The following is a 13,808-nucleotide window of genomic DNA, read 5'->3' on the forward strand; positions in this document are numbered from 1 at the left end:
AGAGAGGTGCTTTTTAATAGTTCCTAGTCTCCCAGCATTCTTTTGAAGTCGTCTCCAGCTCTTATAAAGCCAGGCACACAGAAGATGATCAGTAAATATTTGCTGAATAAATGAAAGAATGAATGAAAAAGAGAACGGAATCAAATCAGATCATGAATGGGAAAGCGACTTAAAAGGCTGACGCAGCCTCCCAGAGACTGTTAAAACAACTATCATCTCCACCTCTCGGTCTCCTCTCCTCTTAGCTCCCCTCCTGCATTCGGAGATGGAATGCCTCCTCCCAACTTGGCTAATGTCATGCCGGGAAGGAGGGGCTCTCTCAGGTGCCCGAGACCCTGGCACCTGCGCCTGTCCGGGTACCCTAGTCAGTGCATCTACTAGGAGAGAGGAGGAAGGGAGAGGGGCCCAGCAGGCCGCCATTGGGAGGGTCGTGGGAGGAGCCCCGAGAGAACCAGGCTGGAGGGGGGGGGGGGGAGGATGACGGCGGCGAGAACCCCAGCGGGGCGGGGCGGGCCCGCGCGTCCCAGCCCGGCTGCAGCGGAGCGCGCGGGGCCAGCTCTGCAGAAGGCGGCGGCTGGCTGGCTGGCTGGCTGGCTGGCTGGCTGGCTGGCCGGGACGATCACATCCCGCTGCAGGGGGCCAGTTTCGGCCGCCGCACTGTCCTCTGCACCGGGGACGCAGGCCAGCTGCCAGGCCTCGCCGCCGGCAACGCCCCCTGCTCCGAGACAGACGTCGCGCGGCCCTTGGGAACGCTGGGGGCCCCCGCAGACCCGCGGCCCGCGGCCACTCCGCCTCTGCCCTCTCTGCCCGCAGCTCGCCCGGCGCTGCCCGCCTCGGCGGGCCCGGGTCGGGATGGGGTAGGGCCAGCGCCAGTTCGGCGATGGGCCGCCCCCTGGGCACCGAACAGCCCCCCGAGGCCTGACGGACCACGAGGACCCGGGAGGTGGGTGTGGGCTGATCCGACTGCGCGGGTGGGGGCTGGGGTGGGCACCGGGGTTATGCGGAGGCGGGAAAGCCGCGGGGCAAATGGGCTTTGTGAGCTGTGGGAAGCCTGGGAGAGCTGCTGCATCCCGCTTGCGTTCTGGGCAGCTCCTGATCCCCTCGACTCGTGCCTCCTCCAGGATCCCCGCCTGGATGTCAAGCGGATGCCTCCGGGCCCCTGGGCGAACTCGGTGGAAACCATGGCTTCTTTGATGCCCCTTTCCCCGTATCTGAGTCCCACGGTCCTCCTGCTGGTCAGCTGTGACCTGGGCTTTGTACGAGCAGGTGAGTGAAGAGGACGCCCGCAGTGGGGGTCCGTCAGAGCTAGTGTGGAGGTGAAACCTCTTAACCTGTCAACACCCTGGCACCCCCCCCCCCACCAGACCGACCTCCCTCTCCTGTGAATGTGACGGTCACTCACCTCAGAGCCAACTCGGCCACTGTGTCCTGGGACGTCCCAGAAGGCAACATCGTCATTGGCTACTCCATTTCCCAGCAAGTATGAATCACCCTGTTTCCCCAACCTGTGCCCTTGGATCTCTGAACACCCCGCCAGTCACCTCCACACTACTCCTTTGGAGTGCTTGGATGTTACCAAGTCCCCGAGTTAAGCCTGATTGATGGTCAGGGACTGGGGCTAGGTTGCTCTCCTTTCTCTGCATCTCCTTGCAGCGACAGAACGGCCCTGGGCAGCGTGTAATCAGGGAGGTGAACACCACCACCAGGGCCTGTGCTCTTTGGGGCCTGGCCGAAGACAGTGACTATACGGTGCAGGTCAGGAGCATCGGCCTCCGGGGAGAGAGTCCCCCTGGGCCCCGTGTGCACTTCCGTACTCTCAAGGGTTCTGACAGGCTGCCCTCCAACAGCTCCAGCCCAGGTGAGAGCCTGTGTTAGTAGGTTCTCAGGCTTTTTACCTGGCTTTTAACCTCCCGTTCACTTGCTAACAACAGTCGAGCTCAGATGAATAGAATGATTTAATTCTTTCTACTGCCAGGGAAGGGAAGAAAAACAGGTGGGCAGGGGACCAGCTATAGAGACGCTGCTAATGAATCCTTTTGGGGGAAGGGCCTTTAAGCTTCCTTTCGCCCAGACTCAAATCGCATCTGCCACAGCCTGCACGGAGCAAGTTCTATGATCACCCTTCGATGTCTAAACACTGCCCACCAAGGGCTTCTTCCTGAGAGGGCCTAGCCCACAACTCCAGGTTCAGCGCAGCGATGGACCCCGCTGACTCTAACCCCCAACGTCTCCCTTCTGTACGGAACAGAGCTCTCCAGTGGGTCCTTTGTAACGCAGAGGATGGCTCTCTTCCTAGGTGACATTACAGTGGAGGGTCTGGATGGAGAGCGGCCACTGCAGACAGGGGAAGTGGTCATCATTGTGGTGGTATTGCTCATGTGGGCTGGTGAGTCCTGGATGGGGAACCAGGGACTTGGGTCTGTGATAGTGGGGAGTGGTGAAGGTTGTCTACCTGTCAGGAGAAAAGGGAGAGAACGGGCAGTGGAGGGAGGTAATCAGGACAGGTTTGCAAGGCCAGGGTTGCACGGGCACCAGGGATTGAAGGATTTCCTAGGAGTTGTGCGGCTATCTCTGTACCCTCCAGGCTGTGACTGGAGAGGTCAAGACCCTGCACGGCTCAGATGGTCCTGTTGTGTTTCAGCTGTAATCGGGCTCTTCTGCCGTCAGTACGACATCATCAAGGACAATGACTCCAACAACAACCCCAAGGAGAAGGGGAAGGGGCCCGAACAGAGTCCTCAGGGAAGGCCAGTGGGGACAAGACAGGTGATGTGGAGTATTCAGGGAAGGGCGGAATAGGTAGAAAAGGGCGGTGGGGTGGGAAAGGAATGTCTGGGAGGGAGGGGTCCAGAAGGCAGGTGTGGCACCGGTCCTTTTCTGGAATTTGAGATTTGGGTGATTTTCTTTCACAGAAAAAGTCTCCATCCATCAACACCATCGACGTTTGAGTGAACTGGGTGAACCAAGAACCAGAACCAGAAGAGAGATGCACTAATAATGTGGGGGGGTGGGGGGGTCAGGGAAAGCCTAAGATGCTGATCTGCTTCAGACTCCCACATGGCAATGCACTCCCAGAATCCCAGGCTGGTACCCATCCTCTTTCCACTGTGAGCAGGGCCAGAAGGTAGGTCTGTTAGAATCTGTAATCCCTGGACCTGGGAATGGATATCAGTGAAACATCTTCTATCCCCCAGGTCCAGGGGAGAGTCATTTATTCAACCCTATCCCACTAGGTCCCAAATAGGGGCCCATTTCACGTGCATCAGGACTCTTGGCATCCACTAGCTGCCCCTACAAGCTTGCCTCTGGGCCTGAGAGAGGGGTGTTTCTGTCTGTATTGCCCTCCTCCAGGGAGGAAGAGGAAGCATCTGGGCCTAGAGGCAGATGTCACACTATACTACTCCAATGTCTTCCACGGAGCCTCAGGTGCTCCCCCCTCACCTGGCAGCCCCTCCAGCTGCGGGTGATCTCACCCCTGGGACATTTTTCCAATAAAGGTTCTTGGACAAACTGGAACTGGCTGTAAGGTATACGGTATGGTATGCTGAAGACGTCTCTACACCCTGTCAGCTCTCCAAGGGCCCCTCACGCCACCACCAACTTAAGGAACAGACCCATAAGATGTTTGTCTCAGTGTTCTCGTCTAAGATGGGCGGAGAAAGGACAAGGAGGAAAGGTACAGAAAGCTAGAAGCCTCCTTTCTTTGGCTCTGTTGAACGGGGGAAGGCGGATGAGAAGACACAGAAGTTTTTGCACCAGTGGAAACCAGGCCATGTCACATAAAAGGGCCAGTAGATTTTTCTTTTTTAAACCTTTGTCCAGGACCTTGGGCATACTAGGCAAATGCTCTACCACTGAGTTATATAACTAATCCCCTCTCTCCATCCTTTTTATTCCACCGTTCACTCTGGGAAAAATGGTCAGAAGGACTGAGCAGTGTCTTGGGGGCTAACAAGAGCAGCTACCACGGACTGTCCTTTGGTGCCATGTATTCTCACCCTGTGCACACCAGTGCCTCTTGGTTCCCTCTCTCATCTATGTCTCTGTTCACTCAAACTTAATAATAATTGTAACCCATAAAGGAGTTTATATTTATACTCTGTAACATATCCAGAGGATTCTAGAAATAAAAGAAAGGGGTTTGGATGCCCCTATCGAAAAAAGTTATAATTTGGGTTCCGGGACCTATTTGTGTTACCTGTGAAAATTTTTGGGAACTGCCCTCTACCCGTTCTTAATTTTTCAAGCGGGAGGTAGGTGATGGGGAGAGAAACATTCGCTGCCGTTGGCAACCGCTGTGCATGGAAGGCTTTGGGAACCCAGCTTCTGTCTGGAGAGCACATGCTCTGCTTTTAGGGGGGTCCAGGTCTTGTCAACCTGGGACCGTTTAGAGAGGGCCTACGGGTAGCTCCTTTCCTGCTTGCCATTCGCTCTCTCTGATACGCTACAAGAAATTAGAACGAAAATTCTTGAAAGGATCCCAGTCAAACAAAATAAAGACGATAGTATCTTTTCTTCACCGATCCTCAACCCCTAGCTCTAAGCTAGGAGGGCATTCAAGCTCGGTCTGTCCCCTGCACTGACCCCCTAAAGACACCAGTAAGCAGCTTTGAACTCACCGTTTACCCAATGACCAAACAGGGTGCCTGGCCTTTCCCTAGCCAATGCTTCCAACACAGCCCTCAGACCCCAGATCGAGAAGTTGAACACAGAGACAATGGGTTAAGAAGACTTGAATCGAATGGTCTGGCGGGAACGAAAAGGTTATCAGCTCTGGGTTGAGTCTCGGTTCCACCGTTTACTAGCTGTTTTAACTTCGGTGCGTGACCCCCTCCTGTTGTGTGAAACGGGACTGTACCTCTGCCCACTGCAAACAGGTTCTCTCCTGGAGCATTCACTGTGCCCCATCGGCACTGGGTGGCCTCGGGCAAAGCCACAGAACTTGTGGCGGGGGCGGGCGGAGGCTGCAGTCCTGCGAATGGGCTTTCGCCTCTCGTAGCACCTGCTTTGCTCTTCTCCAGAGTTTAAGCACCTGAAAGCGCACTTGGCCGGACACAGCAGTGAGAGACACCAGGGTTAAAGTGACGCCGGGAGCAGGGGGTGGGGAGGGGAGAGAGAGGAAGACTTGTGGGTGGGGCTTGGCCGCGGGTTTGCATACCGTTACGGGATTGGTCGAGGAGAGAATTCGACCACCCCCCCTCTTCTTGTGGTCCCGCCCTAGGACTCACTGCGCCTGCGCACGTGCCTGCCGGCGGCGCCGCGGACCCGCTGCGTGACCTCATGACGTGTGTTGCGCCACGTCGCCTGTGCGTCAGCGGCTAGCGCCGCCGCTGCCGCCGCCGCCGCTTGGCGGGTTGTCCGGGTAACCGCGGGAGTTGTCTCGGTCAGCGAGCCTCCGAGACCCGTGTGCGTCATGCAGTTGAAGCACCTGAGGACCCTGCTGAGCCCTCAGGTGAGGAATCGCGTGCCTCTCCCCCGCCCCGGCCGCCGGGCGTTCCAAAAAAAAACCAAACCAACAAACGGGGGAGCAGAAGTTTATGTGGAGTGCCTACTGTGTGCAGGAGATTGCAAAAGCTCTTTCGGTAGGCGACAGGCATCGCGAACGACTTTCATGGCATCACGCACATGAGCTGAGGGTCAGGCCCCAAGCTTAGGCTCCGAGGGATGGAGTTACGTCACAGGCTGTGAAGGAGAGGCGCACGTATAGACAAGGATCATGCATCTGCATCTGCACAGGATGAAATGAGTCTCAGGCTGAACCTTCGTTTGGGTTGTGGAAGTGTATCTCAGATTCAGAAGAGGCTGGGCCCTAGGGGAGGAGCCCAGGAACAGAAAGGAAGTCAGCATAGGTTTGGGAGTGAAGGGAACGGAGTTCAGGTCTCGCACTGATTTGTTGTCCAAATGGTATCTCTGGCTTTAAGCCTCATCTTACCTGGTCTTTCTATCACTAGCTTCTTCTAAGAGACTTAGGAGAGAGTTAAATGATGTTTTACACACACACACACACACACACATATACACACACACTATCACTAGCTTCTTCTAAGAGACTTAGGAGAGAGTTAAATGATGTTTTACACACACACACACACACACACACACACACACACACACACACGCACCATAAACTGGTTTGGTGGTGCTGAAGGCCAGAAATCCCAGCAGTTGGGAAGTGGAGGCAGGAGGATTAGGAGTGCAAGGTCATTCTTGGCTACTTAAGAGAGCTCAAGGCCATCCTGGGCTGCATGAGACTCTTTATCTTGAAAAAAGAAAAAAATAATAATTGGGCCAGTGAGAAGGCTCAGTGGATAAAGGCACTTACCCCACTTAGCCTGACTGCCTGAGTTTGATCCCTGAGACCCACACGGTGGAAAGAACCAACTCATGCAAGTCGTCCACATGCACCCCCACCACACACCCCCACCACCCCCACCACCCCCACCACACACCCCCACCACCCCACCACACACCCCCACCACCCCCACCACACACGCACCACCCCACCATACACAATAAATAAATGTAAGGAAAAAAATCTTAGCCTTTTTTTTTTATTGATTCTTTGTGTCTTTCACATCATAGATCCCGATCACACCCATCTCCTGTCCCCTCACATCTGCCCTCTGCCCTGCAACCTACCCCCCCCATAAAATAAAACAAGATAAAGTTTAAGATAAAAAAGAAAAAGGAAGAAAGGCAAAATCTTCTCATGGAAGCTACAGTGTGACACAGTGAGTCACGAAGTAAACACCTTTTTTCTTTTTTTCTTTTTTTTTCTTTTTTTTTGTTTTTTTTGTTTGTTTGTTTGTTTTACAAGACAGGATTTCTCTGTGTAGCTTTTTGGAGCCTGTCCTGGAACTCACTCTGTAGCCCAGGCTGGCCTCGAACTCACAGAGATCCGCCTGGCTCTGCCTCCCGAGTGCTGGGATTAAAGGCGTGCGCCACCACTGCCGGGCAGTAAACACCTTTATCCATACGTCTTGCCACACAGGCGTTCATTGCAAAGAATTATTGGTCTGGTTCGAGGCCCCTGGTCTTTGCTACACTATCAACACCAGGTCCTCACCGGGGCTCTTCCTGGACATCCCTTTGCTGCCCTGTGAGTGGAGATGTAAGGAAAAAGTTTTAGACAGCATTGTAAACTGAAAAGCTGTGTGAAGACTGATAGACCACAGGGAAAGGCATCCAAACGGAAAAGACAGGCTAACGCAGCACACATAAGGTTGGCTGTGGGGGAGATGGCTCTTCATAAGCAGGAGACACTGAATTCAGATCTCCAGCATCCACTTAAATGCCAGGCACACACCTGTAATCTCAGTACTGGGGAGGCAGAGTCAGGTGGGTCCCGAGAGCTCATTGACCAGCCAGCCTTGTCAAATTTATGAGCTCCAGGTTCCGTGAGAGATCCTGTCTCAAAAAATAAGGTGGGGTGCAATTAAGGAAGACACTTGATCCTGACCTCTGGCCTCTACGTGCACACACAAACAGGCACATAGAACCCCCAACATCCACACACCTACATACGGAAAGAGTATGCTATTTGCAGAGGATGTTGCATAGTGGTAGAGCATATGCTTGGCATGTGTGACCCTGCATTTGTCCCTAGCCCTACAAAAGGAAATCCCTTATCCGATCATGGTGCTGTGTGCCTATAATCTCAGAATTTGTGAGACTGAGGCAGGAAGGGGGCTTGCTATATGCTCAAAGCCAGCCTGAATACACAGCAAGACCTTCTTTTTACAACTAAGAATAAAATGTGTGGCTTTTAGAGTCTCCTCAAGAAGTCGGGTGTAGTCCTACCTCAACTTGATGTGCCATGCTTTGTTGACTCCCATGAGAGGCCTGTCCCTTTCTGAACAGAAACAGGAGCAGAGGATTGGGGGCGGGGGTGGGGGAAGTAGGAGGAAGGGATCGGAGGGGGGGGGGCAGGGGAACTGCAGTCAGGATGTAAAATAAATGAATAAATTTAATTAATAAAAAATTTTTAAAAAGAATAGCTAGGCATGATGCCTCATGCCTGGAGGCAGGCGGCTATCTGTGAATTCAATCCCTGTCTGGTCTCACAAATTGAGTTCCATAGAGAGCCCCTGTCTCAAAAAAAAAAAAGCCAAAATAATAATGATAATGATGACAATAAATAAGAGCATATGGTGAAATTAAGTTACTAATACATATACTACAGCAGCATAATTAAAGACATTACAGTTATAGTTTTTGGAATCAAACATACGTGGTTTCAAATATTCCATCTGTCATCAAAAAACTATATATGTAATTTACTTTTTTAATTTTCAGTGCCTCAGTTTCCCATATGTAAAATGGGAATAATAATAATAGCTTCTACCTCAGAGATCTGAGGTCAGGTACTTACAGGGTATAAAGCATTTATGAAAATGTCTGTCACCCTGTTCCACTCAGTTGTCAAGACAGACAGGCACTTAATACAGAGAAAGGAGAATCCATCAATTATGGGACTTGAGATGTTTGCAGGGTGTGTGGAAAGCAGAGAAGTACATTAGAAGACAGGAGAGTTGTAGGGGATGCAGCCCTGGCTCCGTGGTAGAACAATAAAAAGTTGTACTCCTTGCTCAGTAAACTGGTGCTGTAATCTGTAATTTCAAAATACCCTAATGGAAAAATTGGAAATAGAACCCCTTGGTCCCTAAAAAAAAGATGATGTCATGGTGCAGCTGGGCCAGATGCCCAGGATGGACTCAGCCATGAAGGAGGGTGATCAGCCAAAGTTGGTGAAGTGCCTGCACTCACTTCTAATCTACGGTAGTGAATGGTTGGATCATGACCATGGTGATGGTGCGGCTGGCTATTTTTCTGGCTGTGGTTTGAGGATTTTGGTGCAATGACCCCTTCCCCTTCTGGCGCTGGAAGCATTTGGGTTAGATGTAGAAAGTAAAAGTGTTTTAAGCCAGACCTCTAGTAGCCCCAAATGGTTAATCAAACATTTGGAGCAGGAGCTAAATTTCATCTCAAGAACGAAAACCTTTAGTGGTAGAGCCTTAGAGGACCACAGCTGGTACAGTGAGGGACAGACAGACAGAATAATTCACTGTGGGTGATCACTTACTTTCTTTTTTCTTTTTATTTATTTATTTTGGTTTTTCAAGACAAGGTTTCTCTGTGTAGCTTTGGAGCCTGTCCTAGAACTCACTCTGTAGCCCAGGCTGGCCTCGAACTCACAGAGATCCGCCTGCCTCTGCCTCCCAAGTGCTGGGATTAAAGGTATGTGCCACCACACCCTGTTCTCTTTTTTACTTTTTTTTTTTTTTTTTAAAAGGACAGCTCTCCTATAGCCCGGCAGGCTTCAAACTTGCTGTGTAGCTGAGGAGGATTTTGAATATCTGATCCACCTCCCAGGGGTGAGCCACCATACCTGTCATTCCCACATTCTTTTCATTTCTTAACTTACTCTTCTGAGGTGCCAAGGATCAAACTTGGGGACTGGTGAGTGCAAGGCAAATACTCCATTGACTGGGCCGTATCTCAGTTTTTGCAGTGGTCACTTTTAACTCGAGACTGACAAAGCGGGCAGTTAGCAGGGGACAGTGACATTGTTTATAATTTTCTAATTATGTTACTCCTGGTCTCCAATCGTCCCCTGTCTCTCCTGCTCCTACCCAATAAATCCAGATGATTAGCTTGCCTCCAAAGCCCTTCCTGAGCTAGCCCAGTCTGTGCTTCCTGCCCTACCTCCTCTCTCGTTTGCAAAGCCTCAGCTTCCTTAAATTGCTGGTCCTCGGCCAGAGCTTGAGTCCGTTCATGCTGCTCATTACATCTGAAGTAATTTGCCATTCACTGGAGTCCATTCTTCAAAGTTTAATTTTGACCATTTAAGCATAAAATTGTCCTGAGCTTCTCTAAATTATTCCTGCACTCAGGACATATTATTCTTATGGGGCATTTCCAATTTTGTAGCATCCAATTAGGTTCTGGGGCTGGATCTGTGCTTCGTCTTTGTCTCTCTGTCAGCTCCTGGCCAAGTGCCTTTCTGGGTAAAGTGCTTGAAAACATTAATTGAATGAGTAGCTATAAAGACTAAACTTTATCATAATAATTGATTTTTTTCCCCCAGTAGCAGACCTGAAAGATGAGGGAACAAGCAGGCCATTGCTTTTGGAACAGTTGATGCATTATTTATACCATGAGTCTCAGAAAGCACATTAGGGGCTGAGGAGAGGCCTTGATAGGGACAGTGTTTGCTTACCCTGAATGAAGCCCTGGGTCCTATCCCCAGCATGGCAAAAACTAGACATGATGGAGCATGCGTTGAATCCTAGCACTCAGGAGGATCAGAAGTTCAAGTCATCCGTGCCATAGAGTGAATTTGAAGCCAGTCTAGGCCACACGAGGCTCTGGAAACTATTGTTCTTACAATTCAAGTGTCCAAGCACTCTGTCGTATTTTGTTTAGTTTTGAGATGTAGAGCAAAGCCACACTAAGACTGAGGAGCCTGGAGATACTTTGTGCCCCGCAAACCAGCACTGGCTATACTACCCCTTTGCCTCTGCAGGATGGAGCTGCAAAGGTGACCTGCATGGCCTGGTCCCAGAACAATGCTAAATTTGCTGTCTGCACGGTGGACCGCGTGGTACTGCTGTATGATGAACATGGGGAGCGGAGAGACAAGTTCTCCACCAAGCCAGCCGACATGAAGGTGGAGTGAACTCATGTGTGCTCTAACATGTTATCCTAGACAACTTGGTAATCTGCCTTCCAGCCGCAGACATGGGAAATGGTCTACGCTTTTTCTCAGTATAAACCTCCTGGTCTTTTGGGACATGTGTGTGTTTTCTTTCCTCTTTCATTTATACTCATTATTTTTGTTTTTACCCCTAGTACGGCAGGAAGAGCTACATGGTAAAAGGCATGGCTTTCTCTCCTGATTCCACTAAAATTGCCATAGGACAGACTGACAACATCATCTATGTCTACAAGATTGGAGAAGATTGGTGAGGATGAGGGGGGAGGTGGGTTGTGGCCCACAGAAGAAGAGTTGGGCATGAGAAATGCTTTGCTGGGATAGGGATGGGGGTCAGGCGTGGAAGGAACACCCTAGAGCCTGATGCTGTGGTGGCCATCCTGTGCCTGCCCTGTGTGTCCTGCAGTCCTGTCTCTGGAGGGATGAGTATAAGGCCAGCGGAAGGGTCCCGACAGCCAGTGCGACACTGTGTCTTTGATGTAGCTCCAGGGCTTCTTGGGCACTCACTCACATCTCCATCAGACCTCCCACAGAGGGACAGGAAGCGCTAGCCGGCCAGGAAAGGTTTCCGGTCTTGCCGCTTTTCATCCCCATCAGGTCGGGCAGTTTATCTGCGGACGTGATTTTTAAGTATGCGTCCTTGTCTTTGTTTGACAGGGGTGACAAGAAGGTGATCTGCAACAAGTTCATCCAGACGGTAAAGTTCACAGATGAGCAAACACCTGTTTATCTGCTTGGAAATGTCACTGGACTTGCTTCTTCCAATGTCTAGCCCTGATTTGACCTGCTGAGGGATGGTGTTGACTGGCTGCTCATTGTCACCTACAGAGGAGCCTTGTTGTGTGCCCTCCTCTCCTGCTCCCCCATAGAAGACTAGGGTGGCGGGGTGTGGTGGTGTGGTGGGTGTCAGGTTGTTATCCATGTGCGAATCCACACAGGCGGGGTTACCTGTCACCCTTTTTCATAGAGTGCCGTAACTTGTCTGCAGTGGCCTGCAGAGTACATTATTGTCTTTGGACTGGCTGAAGGCAAGGTAAAGGATGGGGAGGAAACCCAGAGTAGGTGTGTGTGTATGTGGGGGGGATAATGGTCCTGGGGAGGTGGGGGAGAATATGGTTCCTCTTTTCCCCTGGAGCTCAAGTGCGGACTTCATCTCAGTCCCCCAGGCGAAATTGACAGTAGCCTAGCCAGACTTCTGCATGTTCTTTGTGTTTCAGGTTCGCTTAGCAAACACTAAAACTAACAAGTCGTCTACCATCTACGGGACAGACTCTTACGTGGTGGCGCTGACAACCAAGTGAGTATTAAAAATAAGACTTGGGAATGTCAGGGAAAAGCTGCATTTGACAGAAAGGGGTCTTTCATGGCGTGTGTGTGCGCGAGTGTGTGTGTGTGTGTGTGGGTGTGTGGGTGTGGGTATGTGGGTGTGGGTGTGTGGGTGGGTGTGAGTGTGGAGTCTCTCCCTCTGTGTCCACCTCTCCACCTTTGCCCTTCAGTTGCTCTGGGAAAGGGATCCTCTCGGGCCACGCAGACGGCACCATCGTCAGGTATTTCTTCGACGATGAAGGCTCTGGAGAGTCACAGGTGTGCACCACAAAAACTCTGGGGTGGGGTGGACATTCCAGGAGCCCTCCGGGGCGGGGTAGGGGGAGAGGCTGAGGTATTGGGGGAGGAGGCTGGGAGAGTGCGATCTTGGAGAGAAGCATTTGGGTGCCGCCACAGAGCTCTGCGTTCAGGAGGCTAGAGCTCACTATTTATAGGGAGGAGTGGGTGGAAGGGACCTTGAGAGAGGGGGAGAAAGACTCTGGGGGGCAGAAAGTGAAAATGATTTCCACTTATGTAAATAGACACATATACACAAATGCGTGTGTGTATATATATACATGTTTACGTAACACACAGACATCCGAAGGAAGTTAGTTAACAGGCCAGCAAGCTGGCTGAGCAGGTAAAGCTGCCCGATGCCAAACCTGTCAGGACCCACGAGGTGCAAGGACAGATGTGACTTCTGCAAGATATCCTGTGCCCTTCAACCATGTGTACACAAGCACAGATGTGCACACACATGCAAATGCACACACACACACACACACACACACACACACACACACAAATCAATAAAATATGAAAGAGGTAACTATTTTCTTGGAAAAAGAAAGATAGACATAAAGGGAAGTGTTTATGTTTTGCTCTGTATATTTCAGTACTATTGAACTGTTTACATTGTGAGTTAACTGTGTAATTAATTGTATTTAGCCCTCCTTGAAGCCATGTGCTATCTTGGACCTAGACAGTATAGGTTACTGTGTGTTGGCTCCCTTTGGGTGGCTTTACTGGTACATACCAGAGATCTCCAACACCACTGTGGGTACAAGGTCAACAAGTATATACATATGGCATGTGTGTGCTCATGGCCCAAGGACAATTTGTGAAGTCTTCAGAATTAGCGTGTGTTGGGAAATGTTGGCAGGAAGATTTTTTTTTTTTTTTTTTTTTTTTTTCAGGGTGAGATGGTCAAGAGTGTGTGGATCAGCTGGGAGGTTGAGGAGTTTCTAGGGTGGCATCTGCAAAGTACAATTGAAATGTTCTGTCTCAGGGGAAGCTGGTTAGCCATCCATGCCCACCCTATGCCTTGGCCTGGGCAACCAACAGCATTGTGGCTGCGGGCTGTGATCGGAGGATCGTGGCCTATGGGAAGGAAGGCCACGTGCTGCAGACTTTCGACTATAGCCGTGACCCTCAGGAACGGGAATTCACCACAGCCGCAGCAAGTCCTGGAGGCCAGTCTGTCGTGCTGGGCAGTTATGACAGGTAGGTCCCCCGTCCAGCTGCACCATCTTTCTCTGTGGACTCTCTGCACTAGCCAAGTTGTCCTGAATCACAGCAGAAGCATGGACAGAAGCCATGTGCAAAGGGATTCTCAGATTGCCGTCCGTTGGCATGCTGGCGGCTTAAAAATGCACTGTGCTGCTGCCACAGCCTGGGATCCCACAGCAGAATCCATCACATCCTCCGTGTCCCCATTTCAGACTTGAGTTCACCCCACTGCTTCTGTTTTGAGGGGTTCTTCAGAAGAACTCTGAGTAGCCATCTT

At 51.1% G+C, this 13,808-nt stretch overlaps 2 protein-coding genes across 5 annotated transcripts in view; both read left to right on the forward strand.

The window, feature by feature from the left end:
* The first annotated feature begins 502 nt into the window (after positions 1 to 502).
* Fndc4 (fibronectin type III domain containing 4) lies at positions 503 to 3,366 on the forward strand. The gene is made up of 7 exons (XM_036171376.1): positions 503 to 943; positions 1,122 to 1,266; positions 1,365 to 1,480; positions 1,654 to 1,858; positions 2,297 to 2,386; positions 2,642 to 2,766; positions 2,913 to 3,366. The coding sequence occupies exons 2-7, from the start codon at positions 1,146 to 1,148 to the stop codon at positions 2,946 to 2,948; spliced, it is 693 nt and encodes a 230-aa protein (XP_036027269.1). The 5' UTR covers positions 503 to 943; positions 1,122 to 1,145; the 3' UTR covers positions 2,949 to 3,366.
* A 1,921-nt stretch (positions 3,367 to 5,287) lies between these two features.
* Ift172 (intraflagellar transport 172) overlaps positions 5,288 to 13,808 on the forward strand; it is a 44,584-nt gene continuing 36,063 nt past the window's right edge. For 3 of the 4 annotated variants that reach the window (XM_036170712.1, XM_036170713.1, XM_036170711.1), the window contains exons 1-8: positions 5,288 to 5,452; positions 10,526 to 10,669; positions 10,852 to 10,964; positions 11,372 to 11,411; positions 11,682 to 11,747; positions 11,932 to 12,011; positions 12,211 to 12,298; positions 13,311 to 13,525. In XM_036170712.1, the coding sequence (XP_036026605.1) occupies positions 5,414 to 5,452; positions 10,526 to 10,669; positions 10,852 to 10,964; positions 11,372 to 11,411; positions 11,682 to 11,747; positions 11,932 to 12,011; positions 12,211 to 12,298; positions 13,311 to 13,525 (785 nt within the window). In that variant the 5' untranslated portion in view covers positions 5,288 to 5,413. Of the gene's footprint in view, positions 5,453 to 9,292; positions 9,375 to 10,525; positions 10,670 to 10,851; positions 10,965 to 11,371; positions 11,412 to 11,681; positions 11,748 to 11,931; positions 12,012 to 12,210; positions 12,299 to 13,310; positions 13,526 to 13,808 lie in introns of all 4 variants that reach the window. The other variant, XM_036170714.1, reaches the window with a different exon arrangement.

This window comes from Onychomys torridus, chromosome 21 (genome assembly GCF_903995425.1).
Source record: "Onychomys torridus chromosome 21, mOncTor1.1, whole genome shotgun sequence".
In the NCBI taxonomy this organism is placed as follows: Eukaryota; Metazoa; Chordata; class Mammalia; order Rodentia; family Cricetidae; genus Onychomys; species Onychomys torridus.

What these genes read in the sequence shown, in the direction of transcription:
- Fndc4 (XM_036171376.1), top strand. Translation starts at nt 1,146, where the DNA reads ATGCCTCCGGGCCCCTGGGCGAACTCGGTGGAAACCATGGCTTCTTTG. An exon ending in GCTACTCCATTTCCCAGCAA is followed by an intron (nt 1,481 to 1,653) that starts GTATGAATCACC and finishes ATCTCCTTGCAG; the next exon opens with CGACAGAACGGCCCTGGGCA. An exon ending in GGTATTGCTCATGTGGGCTG is followed by an intron (nt 2,387 to 2,641) that starts GTGAGTCCTGGA and finishes GTTGTGTTTCAG; the next exon opens with CTGTAATCGGGCTCTTCTGC.